The 21,700-nt window shown below is 40.2% G+C and overlaps 1 protein-coding gene across 1 annotated transcript; it reads right to left on the reverse strand.

Annotated features, from left to right (window-relative positions):
• Positions 1-1,179: 1,179 nt before the first annotated feature.
• LOC120434885 (putative nuclease HARBI1) lies at positions 1,180-2,479 on the reverse strand. The gene is made up of 4 exons (XM_039603494.1): positions 2,044-2,479; positions 1,856-1,971; positions 1,670-1,781; positions 1,180-1,556 (listed from the first exon to the last, which is right to left on the reverse strand). The coding sequence occupies exons 1-4, from the start codon at positions 2,477-2,479 to the stop codon at positions 1,180-1,182; spliced, it is 1,041 nt and encodes a 346-aa protein (XP_039459428.1).
• Between the last annotated feature and the right edge of the window lie 19,221 nt (positions 2,480-21,700).

The following is a 21,700-nucleotide window of genomic DNA, read 5'->3' on the forward strand; positions in this document are numbered from 1 at the left end:
ATATCCTCTTACACATTAGAGCCACAACAGGACCCACCAGAACATGGGAACAAGTAAAAGTTAAATACAAGAACATCCTACAGAATGGTAATATCTATCACTCATATTGCATCCAGTCTCCTGAAAAGAGACCCTGAAATAACCTGTTTGTTTGTTCATAACAGCAACCAAGAAAAGGGCAAAGCAAATAAAGACAGGTGGTGGTCCTGCACCCCCTCGTCACACCCCGGCAGAGGAGCTGGCCCTAGGGTTGAATGCCACCAGACCCATTGTGGAGGGCATCCCGGGGCAGCTCCTCCTTAGACCAGCAGCCGGGTGCAGTAGTAGCAGCACCTACATAACTGGTAAATGAGCTCATAATTCCATTTGTAAAATGCCAAATATGTGGTCGTTGCCTTAATCCCAATGCTGGTTGTACACTGTGGGTGTTTGTGTGTGCAGTCGTACATGACACTCCGTCACTTATACCTGTTCCCATGCAAGGGGTGACTGAAGCATGCACAGTAAGTTGGGAGATACATACATATACACACACACACACACACAATCTGTTGTGTAATGATGTAGACCAATAGGCTGTACCACATCCCTTTGTAACACCATGTTGTTCCCAATGCACAGGACAGTGAAGCAACCCTGTCAGATGACTGTGGTGTGGAGGAAGTCCCTGTAAGTGCATGCATAATTTGGCCTGAATGTGTATCCACTTGTGTACTGCCATGTGTTTCTGACTGCAGTATGGTTTGCAGGCCAAGAGGCCGGCAGAGGGGCCTGATACAGAGGTGGGTGGGCAGTCTTGGAATTAATTCTACCTCCTACATGACATGTATTGACCGTCAAATGTTGTCCCTACAATTGGAACAGGGTGACATCCGTGTGCTCTATAAGAGAAGTCTCCAGCAGAAGATAGAGTACACTGAGCTGAAGAAACAGAAGCTTCTCGGTGACATCGAACTCCAAGCCCTAATGAGGCAAAAAGTACAACTGGAAATCGAGTTGCTACAGAAGGAACTACAGAGTTAGTAACAATACACCTTCATACAGAGCACTATTGGTAACCTTATGTGGCACAGTATTTGTTATTTTTTCTTCCAGGCAAATGATGGCTGCCTTCTGGTGGACGAGACGGCACAGAAATGCCCAAATAAATATCACAGGATAATATGTGTGGTCAAGTGTTTAATATGCGAAATTGTTTTGCACAATTCTGTCCCGTGCAGCTCTGCCACTGGGTTGGTCCAGGTGCACTGGCTGGAGGTCATCAACAGGCTGCACCTCCACCACAGGGGCCCTCTCCTTTCTAATGGTGGCAATGTTGTGCAGTACAGCACATGCAACAATAATGTCACATGCCCTGTCAGGTGCAACCCTCAGACCTTTCAGACACTGAAATCTCTCCTTTAATTGCCCAAAGGTCATTTCAATGCGTGCCCTTGTCCTGGCTAAAGCTGCATTGTAGCGGGTCTGTGGCCCAGGGTTGGGGTCAGGGAACGGTGTCAGGAAGTACTGCCTGCATGCATAACCCCTGTCTCCAAGAAGAATCCCATCATAGGCCCCTGTGTAATGGAGAAATGCTGTTATGTTAGGCCCAAGATAAGTGTGACATATCAAAATAGGTGTGACATATTGACATACGTATGGCATATCGAAATACGTCTCTTTTACTTACCACGCTCAAATAATGTGCATAACCCTGACTCTCTGAAGATTCTTGAGTCATGCACTGATCCTGGCCATTTGGCTTCCACATTGGTGATGTGGCACATGGAGTCACACACCATCTAAGGGATGTCAATATATGTGAACACACTCCATTCCATTACATATTACCGTCTGGAATATTAGTATTACTCACCTGCACATTTATACTGTGGACCCCCTTTCGGTTGACAAAATCCCCTTCATTGGGGCCTGGGGGGGCCTCGATTGCAATGTGTGTGCAGTCTATGGCACCAATCACATTGGGGAAGCCTGCGGACAATCGCGCTACAGTTACAGACATAGGTCATGATTGCATCACATTCATTATCGATTTCCATGTACCTGCAATGGCGAAAAAGCCCTGTTTGACAACCTGTGGTCTCACGTGGCTTGGGAAAACCACAAACACACCCAGGAATTGCTTGAGTGCCAGGTATACTTTGCGAATGGCACGGCAGACAGCACTTTTGCCAATGTTCTCTGCGTCTCCAACAGCGTACAGAAACGTGCCACTCGCAAAGAAACGCAAGGCAATGCACACAGTTTGTGCAGTTGTTAATGCCCGACTACGGCGAGTGGAACTCTTAACATAGGGATCCAACAAGGTGGTTATGTAAATAATACCCTCACGGGAAAAGCGATACCTCTCTATGAGCACACTGTCGCGCTGAGCTAAGGGATCCTGTCTATTCCGCAATATCCGCTGTATTCTGAACACTCTCCTTATCACTCTTGCACCTTCCGCAATGGGTTGCTCGCGTACAAACAGACAGGACATGGCTGCGACAGACTTCCCAAATCCACCTTCGCTTTTATAGCCGTGGTCTCTCATCTTAATTTACTATTACTACTCTAAAATATGGATTACATCTGAAATAATCAAATACATGTAATAGAATGATTAATAGTACATTTCCCTTTTTTTCGGAAATGACCTGTATGTATCTGTATGAAATCAATAAAAGAATCAAATACTGCATTATCTTTAGTTACATTGATAATATTTATTTATGGAAAACAGTGGAGAAATATCGCTGTTGCTTTCAGATAAATGAAGCGGACATACCTGAGTGGCGCGATCTAATCCTGTTTACATAAAGTAAGCCTGCTCCCAAGCAGGTTTACGCTTACGGATCTGTTGCTATGACAGCAAGTCCCAGATGAGCTTCGGAGAACCGAACGATCCAAGATCACGCGAAATCGTCAACATTCAAATCCGGCTAACTTACTTAGCGAGGTACGAAGAACAGGGGCCTGTTCTCCGTACCTCGCTTACTACATCCAAGATCAAATGACACATCCAAGATCAAATGACACATCCAAGATCAAATCATCGCGCTAACCGTGAGCTCGCTAATCCGGTTCTCCGAACGCACCTGTTGTTGACGATTAGTATAGCTGGATGAAGTAATCTGAGATCACTGGGTGGCTTAAAAGGGGCTACGCATCGATAGTAGAAACATTGATCGGCAACCCTGTGATTGGTCGGCGAAGATGTCGCAGGAGCGCGCTCAGTATTTTACGGCAGCAGAGCAAGAACTTTTGATTGAGGGATATCAGGAGTTTCAGAGTTTAATTAAAACGCAGGGGAACACTGCAAAGGCTGCAAAAGCAAGGAGAGAGGGCTGGCAGAAAGTTGCTGACAAATTAAACTCGTAAGTAATTTATTATATTACATTATACCATATTATATTATATTATATCATATTATATTATATTACATTATATCCTCTTTCACATTAGAGCCACAACAGGACCCACTAGAACATGGGAACAAGTAAAAGTGAAATATAAGAATATTCTACAGAATGGTAATATTTATCACTTATATTGCTTTTAGTCTCCTGAAAAGAGACCCTGAAATAATCTGTTTGTTTGTTTATAACAGCAACCAAGAAAAGGGCAGAGCAAATAAAGACAGGTGGTGGTCCTGCACCCCCTCGTCACACCCCGGCAGAGGAGCTGGCCCTAGGGTTGAATGCCACCAGACCCATTGTGGAGGGCATCCCTGGGGGCAGCTCTTCCTTAGACCAGCAGCCGGGGTGCAGTAGCAGCAGCACCTTCATAACTGGTGTTATTTGTACAATGTAAAATATTTGGTTGTTGCCTTAATTAAAATGCTTTTTGTACTGTGACATTTATTGACATTGTGGGTTTTTTTGTGTGTAGTTTTACATAACACTCTATCACTTCTACCTGTTCCCATGCAAGGGGTGACTGAAGCATGCACAGTAAGTTGAGATATATATATATATATATATATATATATATATATATATATATATATGTATATCCGTCTATCCCGCAATATACGCTGACTTCTGAAAACTCTCCTTATCAATCTTGCACCTTCCGCAATGGGTTGCTCGTGTACAAACGGACAGGACATGGCTGCGACAGACTTCCCAAATCCACCTTCGCTTTTATAGCCGTGGTCTCTCATCTTGATTGCACGTAGTAATTTACTATTACTACTCTAAAATATGAATTACATCTGAAATAATCAAATACATGTAATAGAATGATTAATAGTACATTTCCCTTTTTTTAGGAAATGATCTGTATGTATCTGTATGAAATCAATAAAAGAATCACATACTGCATTATCTTTAGTTACATTGATAATATTTATTTATGGAAAAACAGTGGAGAAATATTGCTGTTGCTTTCGTATAACTGCAGCGGACATACCTGAGTGGCCGCGATCTAATCCTGTTTACATAAAGTAAACCTGCTCCTGAGCAGGTTTACGCTCACGGATCTGTTGCTATGACAGCAAGTCCCAGATGAGCTTCGGAGAACCGAACGATCCAAGATCACGCGAAATCGTCAACATTCAAATCCGGCTAACTTACTTAGCGAGGTACGAAGAACAGGCCCCAGGCCCCTGGATTGTTTCTTTTTGTTTGTTTGTTTTTTTTAAATAAAAGATTGACAATCCCTTAGTATTGTGGAGAGTGTTGGACAGAAACATTCCAAGATCAGACGATCCTTTAACGTACTGGGGGAATAAGAAGACATCTTATCCGAACCTTTTCCACCTGGGTTTACAGTTTTTGTGTACCCCAGCTCCATATGTGCCCTGTGAGCATGTGTTTTCCAAAGCTGAGGAAATGGTTTCAAAAACGCAATGGACTGAATGCAAAAACATTGGATAAACTTATTTTTCTGAATAGAAATTTATAATAAACTCTAAGTCAAATACATTTAAATGGGTAATATTACATTCACAATACCTTCATTTTAATTTTCACTTAATGTCATTCACAATATATTTTAAATATGTCTATAATATCTGAAATGTAAAAGATATAAAATGATTCCATGGAAAGTACAATACCTTACAGTGTACAAGTATGACTAGGTCATTGAATCAGGGTCTGTTGTGAGTCTCAAGTAAGTTGCCTGCAATGATATTTAAGGTCCAGCAGGTGTCAGTATGGAGCAAAACAGCAACACTGTGTCCACACAGTATCAATACAGTTTGGGGAATGTGCTGAAACGCTTCACGAGGCCTCATCTACCCATCACTACTAAATGGCAAACAGAGAACTAGCAAAACTGGGAATACAAATACTAAATTGAAAATAACAATAACCTATACCGGCAAACGGACAGTACACACAGCAAGACGAGGGTAGATCGTGACACTGACACAGGGAAACACAAGGTTTAAATACACAGTGGGAGCAATCAGGGAATGAGAGACAGGAGGGAAACACCGCTGGGACGAATCAGAGCTGAGGAGACAAAGGAAGCAAAAACAGACACATTAACATGCGACACGGACTTTCAAAGTAAAACAGGAAACATGACACAGAGAAGCAGACTTGACAAGGGGATACAGCTGACAGGGAAGACAGAGCAACTAGCGAACACAGAGACATAAACCATAAGACAGAGCTCTAACAAAGAAACCAAAGACTAGAAAGGATAAATAATGTCAAAATCAATTTCAATATCAAGTTCAATAATATAATTAACTCAAAACTCTGGCACCCTAACAACCATGGGAAGCAGAGCTTTCAGCTGCTCTGCTCCCAGGCTGTGGAACTGTCTACCCCCAGATATAAGAAACATTGGTTCTCTCCCCCAGTTTAAATCTCAACTCAAAACCCATCTGTTCAAATCTGCATATTCACTGTGAACCCACCATTTGTTAATTGTGTCTTGTGCTTTTATTTTTATTGTTCTTCATTTTGTCATTGTTCTATTGTGTGTTTTATTCTATTATTAAGTGTCTTTGGGTGTCCTGAAAGGCGCTTCATAAATAAAATTTATTATCATTATTATTATGAAGAAGTCACTCAGATGAGTGACGAAACGTTTCTTCCACTGAAAACGTTACGTCCAGATGAACAGAACACATTTTGGGATGTACTTATGTACTTACCTGGATGATTGAGCGTGCCTCAAGACAGATAATATTTTAGTTTCACTCATGATTCATATAATGACTTCAGTTCAAACTGAGGAGACAAAACAGTCCAAATGTGTATAAATAAAGACAGAGCCTGCAGGAGCTTTAAGTTCATCCTTGTTTCCTCAGACTGGTTAAATTCACTCTATCAGAGAAACATGACAGCGTTTGATTTCTGATGTCAGAGAAACTTTAGACTATTCAGCAGAGCTGATGTGGAGGTGAGATCTGCATCAACATGAATGTTGCATGTATGAAGTTCACATGTTAAACTAGGACAGTCACAGATATCATGTGTGAACATCATGTGTTCCTAAAGTGTCTGAGTGGCCATAAAAGAGCTTTAGTAGAGTTTTATACTGAGGTCGGAGTTTACAGTGAGCTGACTGCATCACACTCAGATCTGTTCCTAATTTTCCGTCAATTTATTGTTTTTGTGTTTTGTTATTAGGTCTTAAATTTCAGAGTCAGCATGTGAGATCGGGTTTCTCTGATCACATGTCATCATCTGACCTGGTTTCTAGGTTACATGACAGGTCAAAGTTCAGCAACTGTAATTCAGTTCGGTTAATGTGAACTCACTAAGTGTTTGTGGTTTACCTCTCAGAGTGAACTGAAGTCCACAAGAAGATCATGATGGAGGAAGAGGAGGATAGACCAGTGTCTGCAGGATCCAGCTGTTCGTCTGTGAGGAGTGACAAGTCTAAGGATCGAAATCCAGACTTCAGTGATGAACCTGGACCAATGAGGTCAGAGAACTTTGATGAGCTCCTTTATATGTTTGTGTTTTCCTAGACAAATATGACCTGAAAAATCCTCAGCTGTTTTTCTTTAAGGACCAAAGCTGCTATGTCTCTGATTTTTATGTATTTGTGTCTTATCTTTAAGAGTGAGATGTCAAACAGTTTGAGAGGTCACAAAGAGACCCAGGGTAATGTCTAAGCAGCTAAAGCCTGGATCATACTGGCTGCTGTTAATGAGACCTGGGAGGATAGACAAATACAGCCTCAAATTCAGAACAGCTGTACACTGTAATAGCAAAAGTATTCACTTGTTTGCCTTCACACATATGAACTTCAGTGACGTCCCATTCCTAATAATGTCAGCCACCCTTTACAGCTTCAGCTCTTCTAAGGAGAATTCCTACAGAGGTCAGAGGTCAACGACTGTAACTCAGTTGCTTCTGTTAATGTGAACTCACTGAGTGTTTATGGTTTACCTCTCAGACTGGTCCACAAGAAGATGATGATGGAGGAAGATGAGGACAGAGCAGAGACCACAGGATCCAGCTCTCCCTCTGTGAGGAGTGATGGGTCCAAAGCTGACCCTCCATACTTCAGTAATGAATCTGGACCAACAAGGTCAGAGAACTGTGATGTGCTCCGTTACGTTTTTGTGTTTTCCTGGATAAATATGAGCTGAAAATCTTCAGATTTTTAGCTCATAGTTGATGGATCAGTTGATGGATAGTCTAGGTATACAAAAAAAAAAAAGTCGTTGCTTGAAAAAAGTAATCAGATTACAGTAATGCGTTACTTGCAATGCGTTACTTGCAATGCGTTACTTGTAATGCGTCACTTGTAACGCGTTACTGCCCATTTCTGATCACAACACAACATATAAAAGTCTTACTTTCTTATATTAATAGCTCTAATGATTTGTAGAAATTTAACTATACTTTTGGGACAAAAACTTAATATAACCCTCACTCATTTAATCAGTTCAGTTTCTATTGTTACCTCGCCAGGTTCGCGGCCCCAAACCGTAGTAAGGAGACCTCTGGCTAATATTTCAGATCCTGTGACTGGCTTGTAGCCAGTAACTAGCTTATTGTGCGCGCCAATTTTGTGGGTGAAGAGACAGAAGGAGGCAGTGAAAAACTGATCAATAGTGGGTCAGCAACAATCTTTCTTCCCCTCTCAGGTTTAAATATCTGGGACTCTCCACCGTTTGGTTTTAGAACTAAAGAAACTTCTCGGAAGAAACGTTTTCAAGAAACTTAACGAAGTCTCTTTTCTTTCCAAGCTCCTTGGATCACAATGTCCCACATCACAAATTACTTTTTACATGCATAAGTAGAGCTGTCCTCTTAGTTATTATTATTTCGCAGACAGGCATTGTCAGCGTTACTCTCTGTGCACTCTTGGTGGCGCTGTCACTTGGTGTTCGCTCGCTTTGTGGTAGAGTATCACTTCCTGTTCCTTCTTAAACTTCGTATTAAAAATCGTATTTCTGTTTATACTTCAATGCAAACAACACCCTTACCACTTTAAACTTTATTTATTATAACATTATTTAGTATAGTTCCAACAGCACCCCCCACCCCCACCCCCACTCAATGTGCAATATCATCCCCCCGCCACACACTCAATGTGCAATATCACTGATCACACTGCACCTCTCAATGCCCCTGCTAGTTAGATGGCATGTATGTGTATGTATATAGATGTAAGCGTGTATGTGGAAATATGTGTGTGTATGCATGTACGGATGCAAATATGTATATATACATATATGTATGTATGTGCATGTATGTTTGCAGGTGTATGTATAACTTGTACATATCTTTCTTGTGTAAATGTAAATTTGTCATTGTGTAAATACTTACGCTATTGTGTACTTCACACACATGGAGAGATGCCAAACTGCCTTTCACTGTTCTTGTAACAGTGACAATAAAAAGCTATTATATTCTATTCTATTCTATTAAACACAGTGGTGTTTCTGAGTAGCTTTTCTGCTTAGCATTTTAATTTAAATCATTTGATACATCCCTTTTTCATAGTATAATCTTAACGTGCTTCATCTGAATCACCCTTCCTGTGTACTCACTACCTAATTTATAGCCAAAGTATTCACTCACTGTCTCTTTATTGTTTCGCTAGCTTAGCTTAGCTCGTTGCTGACTCGTTAGCACCATGGCTACTTCACCTGTCCCTCCTGCACTTTCCTTCTCATTGTGTCAGATGTTTAGTTACTCCTCGGCCTCCTTTAGCAGTAATGATACCTGTAACAAATGTAGCATATTTGCAGCTCTGGAGGCCAGGATTACTGAAGTGGAGACTCGGCTTCGCACCTTTCATTCACCCGTAGCTAGCCAGGCCCCTGTAGCTGGTGCAGCCGAAGATAGCGTAGACCCCGCTAGCTGTTCCCGGGCAGACCCCAAGCAGCTGGGGAAAGAGGGCGGCTGGGTGACGGTAAGGAGGAAGCATAGTCTTAAACAGAAGCCCCAAGTACACCACCAACCTGTTCATGTGTCTAACCGTTTTTCCCCACTCGGCGACACACCCGCCGAGGGTCAAACTCTGGTAATTGGTGATTCTGTTCTCAGACATGTGGAACTAGAGACACCGGCAACCATAGTCAATTGTCTTCCAGGGGCCAGAGCAGGTGACATTGAAGGAAATTTAAAACTGCTGGCTAAAGGTAAACGTAAATACGGTAAGATCATAATTCACGTCGGCAGTAATGACACCCAGTTACGCCAATCTGTGGTCACTAAAATCAATATTGAATCGGTGTGCAACTTTGCTAAAACAATGTCGGACTCTGTAGTTTTCTCTGGTCCCCTCCCCAATCAGACCAGGAGTGACATGTTTAGCCGCATGTTCTCCTTAAATTGCTGGCTGTCTGAGTGGTGTCCCAGAAACGATGTGGGCTTCATAGATAATTGGCAAACCTTCTGGAGGAAACCTGGTCTTGTTAGGAGAGACGGCATCCATCCCACTTTGGATGGAGCAGCTCTCAAATATTAGGTCTCTCTCCTCCAAGTCTCTGTTAGTACATGACTTAATAATTGATCAACAAATCGATTTACTCTGCCTTACAGAAACCTGGTTGCAGCAGGATGAGTATGTTAGTTTAACCCTTTAAGACCTACCATAGAACCAAGGCCGCCAGAGCTTATATTATATTTTTACATGCTGTAGTGCCATTTTTGGGAGCATTTCAAGTTGCTATACATCCATACAACCACTATAGCCCAAATTTTAATAATATGTATGTACTAAGTGCATAGTAATTATATAAATTGCAAAAAAGTGCAATAAACTACAAAAAAATTGAAAATCGTTTTTGTTTTTTTAACATATATTTCTAGTTAGAGAAATTTAAGAGGCTTATCCCTCAAAACTGTAAATACAAAAAAGTTGCACAAACTAGTTTCCCACCACAGGAAATTTATTTTAAGTGTCTTTATAGTTTTATTTTTGAAATACACCAATTTTCATATACTGCAGGAAAAATGAAAATAAATATTATAATGCAAATTTGCAAAAAAAGCAGCATATGCATCAAAATAAACTATTTCCAGCAGTGCAATTTGAGTTCTAAGCATCCCAGAAACGACACAGAAAGTCATAAAGTCAAACATAACTTTTAAAAACACCAGTATAGGCTCATGAGGCCCTGATGGTAAAAAACTACATTTCCGCAAATGACGTCACTTCCGGTTTCAGGCAGGTCATGGCACACATGTGATAGTTCACGCTGATGGACGTAGGAAGTGTTATGAACAGCTGATCGGATCGGTAAAGCGTGTTTCTGGAATATTATGTTTTTGTTGCTGCAAGCGCTTTTTATGCAGTTTTTGCAAAGCTATATGTGGAAGGAAACTGTAACCTAGGACAAGCTGATGGCATAAGATGTAAGTACAACTTATCTAGTTTCATATGCAAAAAAAATTTTTGCGCTAGCTTACGTGGTTGCAGAGCTAATGGGATTTAAAAATAGTTACGCAAAACGACCGGCTTTAAAGGGTTAAAGCTTTCACTTGAGTAAATTAACTCATATTACTGCTAAGTAATGTTAGCTAAGCTCACAGCATATTCCGTAATAGCGCTGCCATACTGCATCACACTCAATTCCTCCAGTTTCATATGCAAAAAAAATTATTGCGCTAGCTTACATGGTTGCAGTACTACCGGGATTTAAAAATAGTTACGCTTTCATCCTGTTTTCCTTCTTTCACCCCAACAGGTCGCAGCAGATGGCCGCCCCTCCCTGAGCCTGGTTCTGCCAGAGGTTTCTTCCTGTTAAAAGGGAGTTTTTCCTTCCCACTGTCGCCAAAGTGCTTGCTCATAGGGGGTCATATGTTGTTGGGTTTTTCTCTGTATTTAATATTGTGCTATCTACTGTACAATATAAAGCGCCTTGAGGCGACTTTTGTTGTGATTTGGCGCTATATAAATAAAATTGAATTGAATTGAATGACCTGGATGTCTGAGAATCTAGAGACATGTAACCTAGACATGGTGTCTAGGTTACATGACAGGTCAGAGGTCAGCGACTGTAACTCAGTTACTTCTGTTAATGTGAACTCACTGAGTGTTTGTGGTTTACCTCTAAGACTGACTGAAGTCCACAAGAAGATGATGATGGAGGAAGAGGAGGACAGAGCAGAGACCCCAGGATCCAGCTGTTGGTCTGTGAGGAGTGATGGGTCCAAAACTGACCCTCCATACCTCAGTAATGAATCTGGACCAACAAGGTCAGAGAACTGTGATGAGCTCCTTTACGTGTTTGTGTTTTCATGGATAAATATGAGCTGAAAATCTTCAGATTTTTACAAGGATTTGTAATGGGACTCTTAGTTGATCAGTTGATAGATATTCTAGGTACTTTTTAAAAACAAAATAGTCGTTACTTGAAAAAAGTAATCAGATTACAGAAACGCATTACTGTCTGTCTCTGTTTACAACACAACACATAACATTCTTTCTTACTTGTATCAAAAACTCTAATGAGTTGTAGAGATTCGAAAATAACATCTAGTCAGTTCAGTTTCTATTGTTACTTCGCTAGGTCCACGGCCCCGAACCGTAGTAAGGAGACCTCTGGCTAATATTTCAGATCCTGTGACTGGCTCCTAGCTTATTGTGCACGCTATTATTATTAACATGGCTTTTTTTAGTGGCATTTTGAGAAAACTTAAAGAAGTAGTTATAATCATTTTCATACACACAAATGTGCTCATGAGAGTTGGCACTCAGTCTTTTGAGGGTCATAAGCTTTGTCTGGCATGACTGTCCAGACTGATATATTGTAAGGAGTAGGGATGGGTACCGGTATCCGGTGCCATCATGGCACCGGTTCTGACATAAACGGTAGTAACCAGACCGAAAAGCAGCACACATTTCAGTGCTTTATTTCGGTGCTTTTGTCCCTGAGATGTCATACACTTTGAAGGGTTTTTTCTTCTTCTCTGTGTGAGTAGCTTAATGTTGTTCGTGTGTAATTTACGTTGAGTATGCTAACCACGTTATTACATAATGCATGTAAGGTGAAGTAGCAAACACCGTCATAGTTACATGCGGCTGTCCTCTTGTTTGATGGCAGATACTCCCTTCACCCTGGCCAAAAAGGCTAAAAAAACCAAAGAAAAAGTGGAAAACAGTTAAACACGAGAGGGTTTTGTGTTTTTTCCATTGTTTAAGCACTGCTTCCAGCCAAGAGTGATACCATATATGCCCTATAGCTGCAGAAAAGGCTAACATTGTTATCTTTTTACAAACAACAGCTAAAAATGAGAGGTTTTTGGACAAGTGTGTGTTCTCCATTCTTTAAGCGCCGGTTCGAGCACCGTTTAAGACATTTTGCTTGTAACTGCATATGTGCCTGCACAGCAACAGGGTGTACAATCTCCGAGAGCCCCCAGTGTGTATTTAGATACCTGGGCCCAGTATGTTAAACGAACTGTCACAAACCTGGGGTCAAAGTGGACTCTGAACTGAAGCTTGAGAGTAAGATTAAGGCAGTGGTAAAATCAAGCTTTTTTTCAGCTCAGGCAGCTGGCTAAAATAAAGCCAACTCTTTCACGGCAGCACGCTGAGACAGTTATCCACACCTTTGTTGGCACTCGGCTGGGTTACTGTAATGCACTTTATATAGGGGTCAGTGCTTCATACATTACTCATCGACAGAGGGTACAAAATGCCGGAGCTCATCTTTTAACTGCCCCTCAAAAGTTTGAGCACATTTCCCCTATTTAAGCTTCACTTCACTGGCTGCACAGTTCTTTTAGGATTCATTAGAAAAAAAATAAATATTTGCTTTTACAGCCCTCCATGGCCTAGCCCCATCTTATCTCTCTGAGCTGGTACAGCCTTATGCGCCCACCTGCTCTCTCAGGTCAGCTGATCAGCTGCTCCTGAATGTACCCAGGACTGAGCGAAAACTCAGAGGAGATTGTGCTTTTGCTGTATCAGCTCCAAAACTGTGGAACGATCTCCGTCTACAGATTAGACAGGCTTCTTCTCTACCTTTGTTTTTTTAAAACCACTCCTGAAAACCTACCTCTTTGCTATTTTATCTTATTTTTTTTATTATAGGGCTGTTTTAAATTTTTTTATTTATAATGTGTTTAATTTATTTTTGATGTTTTCTTTTATTCTATTGTTTTAACTTATTCTCTGTACAGCACTTTGGCCCTATGCTGGGTATTTTAAAGTGCTTTATAAATAAAATTGGATTGGATGGGACCTTCCAGATTGTATCTGTGTAGTGGGTGGAAGTCCACCTCCTAACATAACCGGGGCTCACCTGCCTTGAATTCAACAATTCCACCTGTGGTGTTCCTCCACAATATATTATAAATATTGGTCTTGTTTACAAAACGATATTAAGTCCTTATACACTGTAAAATCTAATTAGTTCCCAGAACTCAAATAAATTATGGAAACTCGTTGCCTCAAAAAAATTGAGTAAAGCTTAGCTAAAAATGACTAAGTTAGGACAACTTGTTTACTTTGAGTACTCTGTACAAGCTAATTTGTTCCCAGAACTCAAAAAAATTGGATCAAGTTTACATAAGATGACCAAGTTAGGGCAACTTACTCATTTTGAGTACACTGTACAGCCTTGTTAGTTCCCAGAACTCAAAAAAATTATGGAAACTCGTTGCCTCAAAAAAACTAAGTAAAGCTTACTTAAGATGACTGTTAGCACAACTTATACATTGCAAGTCTGCAGTATTAACAATAACTTGATATTTCTGACTGTACAATACTAATTGTTTACCTACTGACAAACATGTTAAGTTCAACTAAATGAAAAAACAATTTGTGGTACCATGAATATGATTAAAAATAATTAACAACAATTTTTGTAATGATGTTAAAATGAGCCCAACTTTTATTTTCAAACACAACAAAGTATAACAGCCAACATACTGGACACTGTTCTGCTGAACAACAAACAATTATATTGCCATCACTGTTATAATCTTACAATGAAACAAAGTCTCAGATTTAATTATTCTGAAAATAAGTTTAGGCCTACCACAAGTTTGTTTTGTACTTACATTACTTATATAATCAAAATAAAATATTTATTGTTCTGTCACAAGTGCAGTCTCTAATTTAAACAACACATTTGTTTTCCATTCCAACACAGGAGCTGGAATGTTGTATTATTTTAAGGTTGCTTGTTTCCAGTCCAGGCATTACTGCCTGAATGACTGTCATGGATCGAGCTGATCCAAATGTAGGTGCAGAAGAAAGTCTTTAACTTCCCTTAAGTACAGTGGCAGTGGATGTGGGTTGGAGATGCAATGAGCTTGAACCTGCAGGCGACCATCTTCACACCATCTGTGACGGAGGACTCATCTCTCCTGTTGTCCTGCAAGCAAACAATCATATTTTTGGAACATGAACTTAATTGCTTTCTTAAAACATTTTTTTCTGCATTTGGTATAAAACAGACTCCAATTTAGACGATCTCAGGCTCCCACCCCACCAGAGAGGTGACATTCAATGTCCCAATTGTCAGTCTGGATAGCCGTGACCACCACGCAACACACAATAATGTCATGAAAGCATCATTTTAAAAAGGGCTATGCAAACATGGCCAATAACTTTCATTCTAATGATCTGCAAAATGATTTGGGCACAAAACAAATTTTGCTGTTAGAAAACTTGCAGACTTCACTATATACAGTGTAGACCCTCTAAACTAAGTTTGGGGGATGTGATCTCTCAAGAAATGCAGACCAAACTGTTGTTGTTTGTTTACTTACACAGCATGTCTTGTAGAATTAACTGGAGTCACAGCAACAGCATAGTGCAGTCATATCTCAAGTCTAATAACAGAAGACAGGAAAAGATCAGTAAAGAAACAACTTCCCCAAACCAAAGCACAAATAAAACAATAAGTAAAAAAGGCTGATCTAAAGTATGATTAAAGTTCAGCCTGATTAATATAAATGTCACTGACAGTTGCTAATATATTGGAAAACCAAAACACTTACCACTGAGTTGATGTCTTTCTGTCCAACAGCAGGAGTGCTGGTCCGAGCCTCAAAGACAGTAAGAAGCAAGCAGAGGGAGAAAAAAACAGAACATTTTTCAGAAACTGATTTGATCCTTAATGGCTGTGCAATCATTGTAACATAGAGTTCGCTTATGTTGTTAAATAAAGGCTAGATTTGACATTAATAGATGCCACAGATGTTCTAAAGCTGCCACAAAGCATGAAAAAAAAAAAATAGCGTCTCGAAAACGTCGGACATTTTTGCAAATATGTGATGTCTTGATAAATCGAGCAGATATTTGAAATTTACACAGCTACATTCTCGCCTGAAAATATCTTAAAAGTTTATTTTGTGACCCAGAAAAAGTAATAAGTTTTTCAGCGGCGCTCCTCCGCCACTGCCGCGCTTACAAGTACGCACAGGCTCCGACAACTGTGGCCGACAAATGCGATCCTCCTTTTCACCAGACTACCCTTTCTGGGTCACAAAATAACCGTTTAAGATATTTTCAGGCGACAATGTAGCTATGTAATGCTCAAATATCTACTTAATTTATCAAAATATCACATATTTGCAAAAGTGCTTCCACGTTTTCGGAGAGCTCTGTTATCCACCCCCCACATCCCACACCTACCACACCCCTAACGGCTGCACCTCCCAAAGAATTTTGTCTGGGCTCTTATCTCACTTATTTATTTCAAACAATCAACAGAAAATTTCACCGACATAGTTTTATGTAAGGTTTTTAAGGCTGTGGTGTTAATTTTTAAGTAACATGAGCCCAGCGGCAGCAGCAACGCTAGGCTAACACTAACTAGCCAGCAAGATTTTAAACCTGGTGCTAAACTAAGAGAAGCCACAAAATCAGTTTGAATAAGAGTAAACATTTACTCACCAAGTCAGTGTATCAGGTAAAGATCCACAGCAATGACAACAATAATATCTTGAGCTGAAGCTTCTCCAGGTTTGCTCAACATATTCCATAAAAAATGCACCGTGAACATGCGGACTGATCCGAGAGGGAGGGGGACGGTAGTCACGTGACATTTTCAAAACACATCTTTCATCCTTCCGCACTGAGAAGCAAAACTTCCAGTTTACTTAGTTTTTCAAAGTTAAGACAACTCAAATAAATGGAGTTTATCAGCGTTTTTGCATAAAAAGTACTGGTAACTTATTTAAATTGAGTTCTAATAACAAATTGATAAAAATTGAGTTCAGCCTATTTAATATTTTTAATTAAACACAATATTACATTTTACAGTGTATCATCAATGGTCAGACAGTGGGCTGGTATGAAAGATGGGATGGGATTACCTCCTGTCCTTTCATATATGGTCTTGCCAGTCTATCCTATGACAAAGGGGGCAATAAAGGAAATGGCAATAAAGCTCCTTTTCTTTGTATTTGGATAATTTGATCTGTTCTTATTATGGAATCTACAAATTCACTTTTCTTGGTTAGGAATCTTCCTTAGAAAGAATTGACTATTTGAATATACTGTAACGTTCACTTATGCTCTCAAGCACCAGACATTTTGATCTCACCACAATCAAATCTTTTTTACGCACACACAAATCCTTTTTACACATACAAATCTTTTTTACACACACACAAATCTTTTTTACACATACAAATCCTGATTTACAAGTACAAAACTGATTTACAAGTACAAAATATTTATGACCACATTTTGAGCCCATAGTGTTCACCAACATCTTCAATCTGTCTCTGCAGCAGGCTGCAGTCCCAACATGCCTCACATCAACTACCATCATTCCTGTGCCCAAAAGACAGTCAGTAAAATGTCTCAATGACTGTCACCCGGTCGCTCTGACACCAATGATCATGAAGTGTTTGAGAGACTCGTTCTTTCACACATCAAGGCCAACATTCCTGCTGACCTGGACAGCCTACAGTTTGCTTACTGCAGGAACAGATCAACAGAGGATGCAGTCTCAGTCACACTTCACACCAGCCTTACTCATCTGGAGTATCCCAATCCAATTATTAAGTGATGACGTGACCAATCCTACTTCCGGGCCTAAAGTAGTCTGCGTTAAATATGGCTTTTGTGTTGTTAACATGTTTAATGCTTTGTATTTTCTTCTATTTAATCTCAAAAAGCTCCTAAGAACAGTCAGTGATCACCGTTGACCGCCCTCTGCTTTTATTACCGCTAATCATTTATTTAAGCTCAGTTTTTAAAACCTTACATGTAACTACAGCACAGCCCATGCAGCAGTATAGGAATAACTAACCTCGTATTGGGGATGGATTATCTCAGTTGTTCTCCTGGCTGAAGTTTGGTCCGTCAACAGCATCCTGCCATGCGATTACATTTGTTCCTGACCACCGAGAACATTCACGTTAACTTTTATCGAGTGGAAAAAAAGTTAGCTTGTTTTTTTATTATGCTAACATAGCTGTGTCGCTAGCGGTCACGTAGCACATCATTTCTATCTTCATTTATGTTGGAAGTGATAGCAGAGCTGTACGTTTTAATTTGTTTCTAAACCTCCGCAGTCAGGACATGCTATATTGTATTTAGATGGAAGCTAGCGAGCTAACTTCCTGCTAACTTCTAACTCCGTTAAATGTCATAAATTCCGTTTTCATGGATGCCTGGATGTTAAACTCAGGTGTTACACCTGGAAGAGCAGAACGCTGATCATTTTATTAAAGATGAAAGATTTTAGACGGTGTTTTAACTCTCAGTAATGCCACAGTGATCGTTTGATATATGGACCTGCAGCAGAGTTTAGGCCCACACACAGCTAGTGATGTCAGACTTAATGACCAGATACATATGTTAGGATGCTATTTGTAGACTTCAGCCCTGCATTTAACACCACTGTGCCATACAAACTTGTAAACAAGCTAAATGACCTGGAACCAACCACCACACTTTGCTCATGGATCTTGGATTTCCTCACAAACAGGCCACAGAAGGTCAGGGTGGGCTACCTTACATCATCTGCTATCACCATTAACACAGGAGTACCGCAGGGCTGCGTTCTCAGTCCAGCTCTTTTCACTCTATTCACACACGACTGCAAACCCATCCACTCCTCTTCTAACACCATAGTGAAGTTTGCTGATGACACTACAATAGTGGGAAGGATATCAGACAACTCTAATCAGATGGTGTGGAAACAAAGACCTGGTTCTGAACACGGCCAAAACAAAGGAGATGGTTGTAGACTACAGGAGAGCCAAGAAAACAACACAACCATATGCTGCTGTTGTCATGATGAGTGTTTAGTGCTGACACCAAATAACAATCAAAGTTATTCAGGTGACTAGTCAGTGATGAATATGGAGGACCAGGAGAGTCACACACATCCAAATAAAGCGTGTTGTGTAGTTAAATATAAATACATGATTATATTGTCGTTACTACTGGTTGTTACAGTTACTTCCTTGTGTTAAATGTTAAAATGGTTTAACAGGCATGTTCCTGTCTCTCTGGTGCAAACAATAAATTTAAAGTGTTTGAGGAACAAAGAGAAACAGAGAAAATCAGGTGATGATCCAATGAAGACACTCTGAGCAAAGTGAATGAATGAAGCAGAGATTTTATTGAGGACTGACAGAAAAGTGCATCAAGCAGGATTTCATGCGGAAGAACAGAATATAGAGAATTTGAACAAAGTCCAACATGAAAGGATCCAAAGGTTTCCACTCGGCCTGAATCATCTGAAATATTTCCAGCATGAACACACATGAAGAATCCGAGGCATCGATCAGATGGAAGAAGATCAGATTTCAGGACTGGACTCAGAAACACTGAAGAGTCAAAGGTAGATTGAATATTTCTACACTGTGTCTGAGTTCAGTGTCTCCAACATCCTCTGTACTCACTGAAAGACAACATGTTGGACTGTCTCTGGATCATGTCAGTGACATGTTATTGTCCTACAACCACTGTACTGAGTCACCATGAGAGGAGCAGCAGAATAAAGCTCACACTGACAACATTAGAACACCGTGACAGAAACACATGTATTTGTGGAGCTGTTCTCACACACTGTTGTACTGATCAATAAACAGCAGGGGGCGTCCTCATGACATATACAGCACAGCTGGCAGCTCAGACCTGCTCTGCTCTGCATAATAACTCACTGTTTATGTAGTAATATTTGTCATGTGTTGTTACATAAGTACAAATATCTGTGTGAAATATATGTATATTAATAAAGAAAAAGCAATAATTCAAAGTATTTTGTTAATAAATGAGAAATTATATATTTGTTTTCATAACTGGATAAAATATGAAAGCATACATAATGTTCTCGCCTAAGAAGGAGGCCCTCATGTCCACATGAAAAATCAATTCCTTGCATTCAATTGACTGCCATAAAGCTGCCATAAAAATACAAAATAATATTACCACATGATTAAAAGCTTTGTGCATGAGACCTTTGAAGGAAAGGTCATCATGTTTCACTGATCAATCATTTTCATGTTATGTTTAAATTATATAAATTCATTTCTCACATATTTGGGGGATTTTTTAATAACATTTTTTTTCTTGAGATGAAAATCATTTTGGAAGTAATGAACTTTTTTTTTCTACAGGCATCACCAAAGCCACATGTTGTATTTGGTACTGATTTGATGTCAGATGCATAAAACAAACACTGAGGACCAAAAAATCCAAACTGTGTGCTCTCTAACTAGAGATGTCAGTGCTGATCAATAATCAATAATTAATTCATTTCTAATAGACTTTTTAAAAAGTAATAGTGGTGCAACGGATCAAAAATCTCATGGTTCGGATCGGATCACGGTTTTAAAGTCACGGATCGGATCAATTCTCGGATCAGAAAAAATAGAAAAAAAATACAAAAATTCTACTCGCCGTTTACTTATTTAAGTATTTTTTGCTTATTAAAAACATTCAACTGAAGACTCATTCCACGCACTTATATAAAAACAAATTAAGGTGCAATATGGACATTATGGGCCATGCTGGGCAGCCTCTGCATCCTCTGCACACGGCCATAAACAACCAGAGGAGTCTGTTCAGTGACAGGTTGCTTCTCCCAAAGTCAAGGACCAGCAGACTTAAAAAGTCCTTTGTCCCACACGCCATCAGACTGTTTAACTCCTCGCTGGAGGGGAAACAGGGACAGAGGAGGGGGGAACAAGTAGCTGTAGTGCCTTTTCACTGTGCAATAGTTTTTGTTAATATCCAACGATGTAATAGACTCACAGTACTTAAAATGTGCCGTTCCTTTGTATTCTTATTCCTATTTATTCTATTTATCCCTTTTGTATTCTCTGCATTTATATATGGTATATTTCTGCTCACATTCTGCAACTTCTGTCGGTGCTGTGCTACTGGAAACTGAATTTCAGTTTGAACCCACCCGAGGGATAAATACATTTTCATCTAATCTAATGTAATCTATAGGGCAGTGTTGGGAAAGTTACTTTTAAAATGTATTGAAAGTCTGCTCCAACGGAACTTATTTTTTCCGGAGGAAAACACGAACACAGTGTACAGTTCTTAATAGCTTACTTACAACTGGGCTCGTCAGGCACTCTTCTTGGCTGCTGTGGTTATTATTATATTTACATGCTTCCAGCTCCCGTTTTTGCTCCGTGACAGCTCGGACTTTTCCTTTCTCTCCCTCCTCGCGCTCACAGACACATAACGGGTATGGTTGTCCATTCTCGCTGCAGCACGGACTACACTGCCCATGATGCTACATTCTTTACGGCTATGCCTGTAGCATTCTGCCTTTTAGCTTAGCACAACAACAACAACAAAAAAGCGCTCTCTCACCCAGGAAACACGCAGAGAGAGAGCGCGTCACCCTGTAACCATGGCAACAGTAACGCTGCCGCCTGGAACAACAGAACGTAGCTGTCAAACAAACCCAAACAGTCCTGACCCGCGACAATATGAAACAGGAAAGTACCGCCGTGTAATCCATTTATTTCAACAAAGTAACGGTATTCTGAATACCATCTTTTTAAACCGTAACTGTAACGGAATACAGTTACTCATATTTTGTATTCTAAATACGTAAAACGCTGTACATTTATTCCGTTACTCCCCAACACTGTCTATAGGGCGGTGCAGGGCTTTGTATCTACCACTCCGCTGTGATATGACGAGCGGTCACGGTCACGTGGCTTTCCGTTGCCCTGGAGCTCCACCCATTTGTAGTTAGAGCAACAGAAGATGCCTGGGACAGTTCAGCCATAACTTTAAACTTCTCCTGCTCATACATGCTTGGAACGATCTTGTCACTGAAGTGGACGCGAAACGAGATATCATAGCGTGGCTCAAGCACGTTCATCATAGTTTAAACTCCTTG

The sequence above is a fragment of the Oreochromis aureus genome, linkage group 3 (assembly GCF_013358895.1).
Source record: "Oreochromis aureus strain Israel breed Guangdong linkage group 3, ZZ_aureus, whole genome shotgun sequence".
In the NCBI taxonomy this organism is placed as follows: Eukaryota; Metazoa; Chordata; class Actinopteri; order Cichliformes; family Cichlidae; genus Oreochromis; species Oreochromis aureus.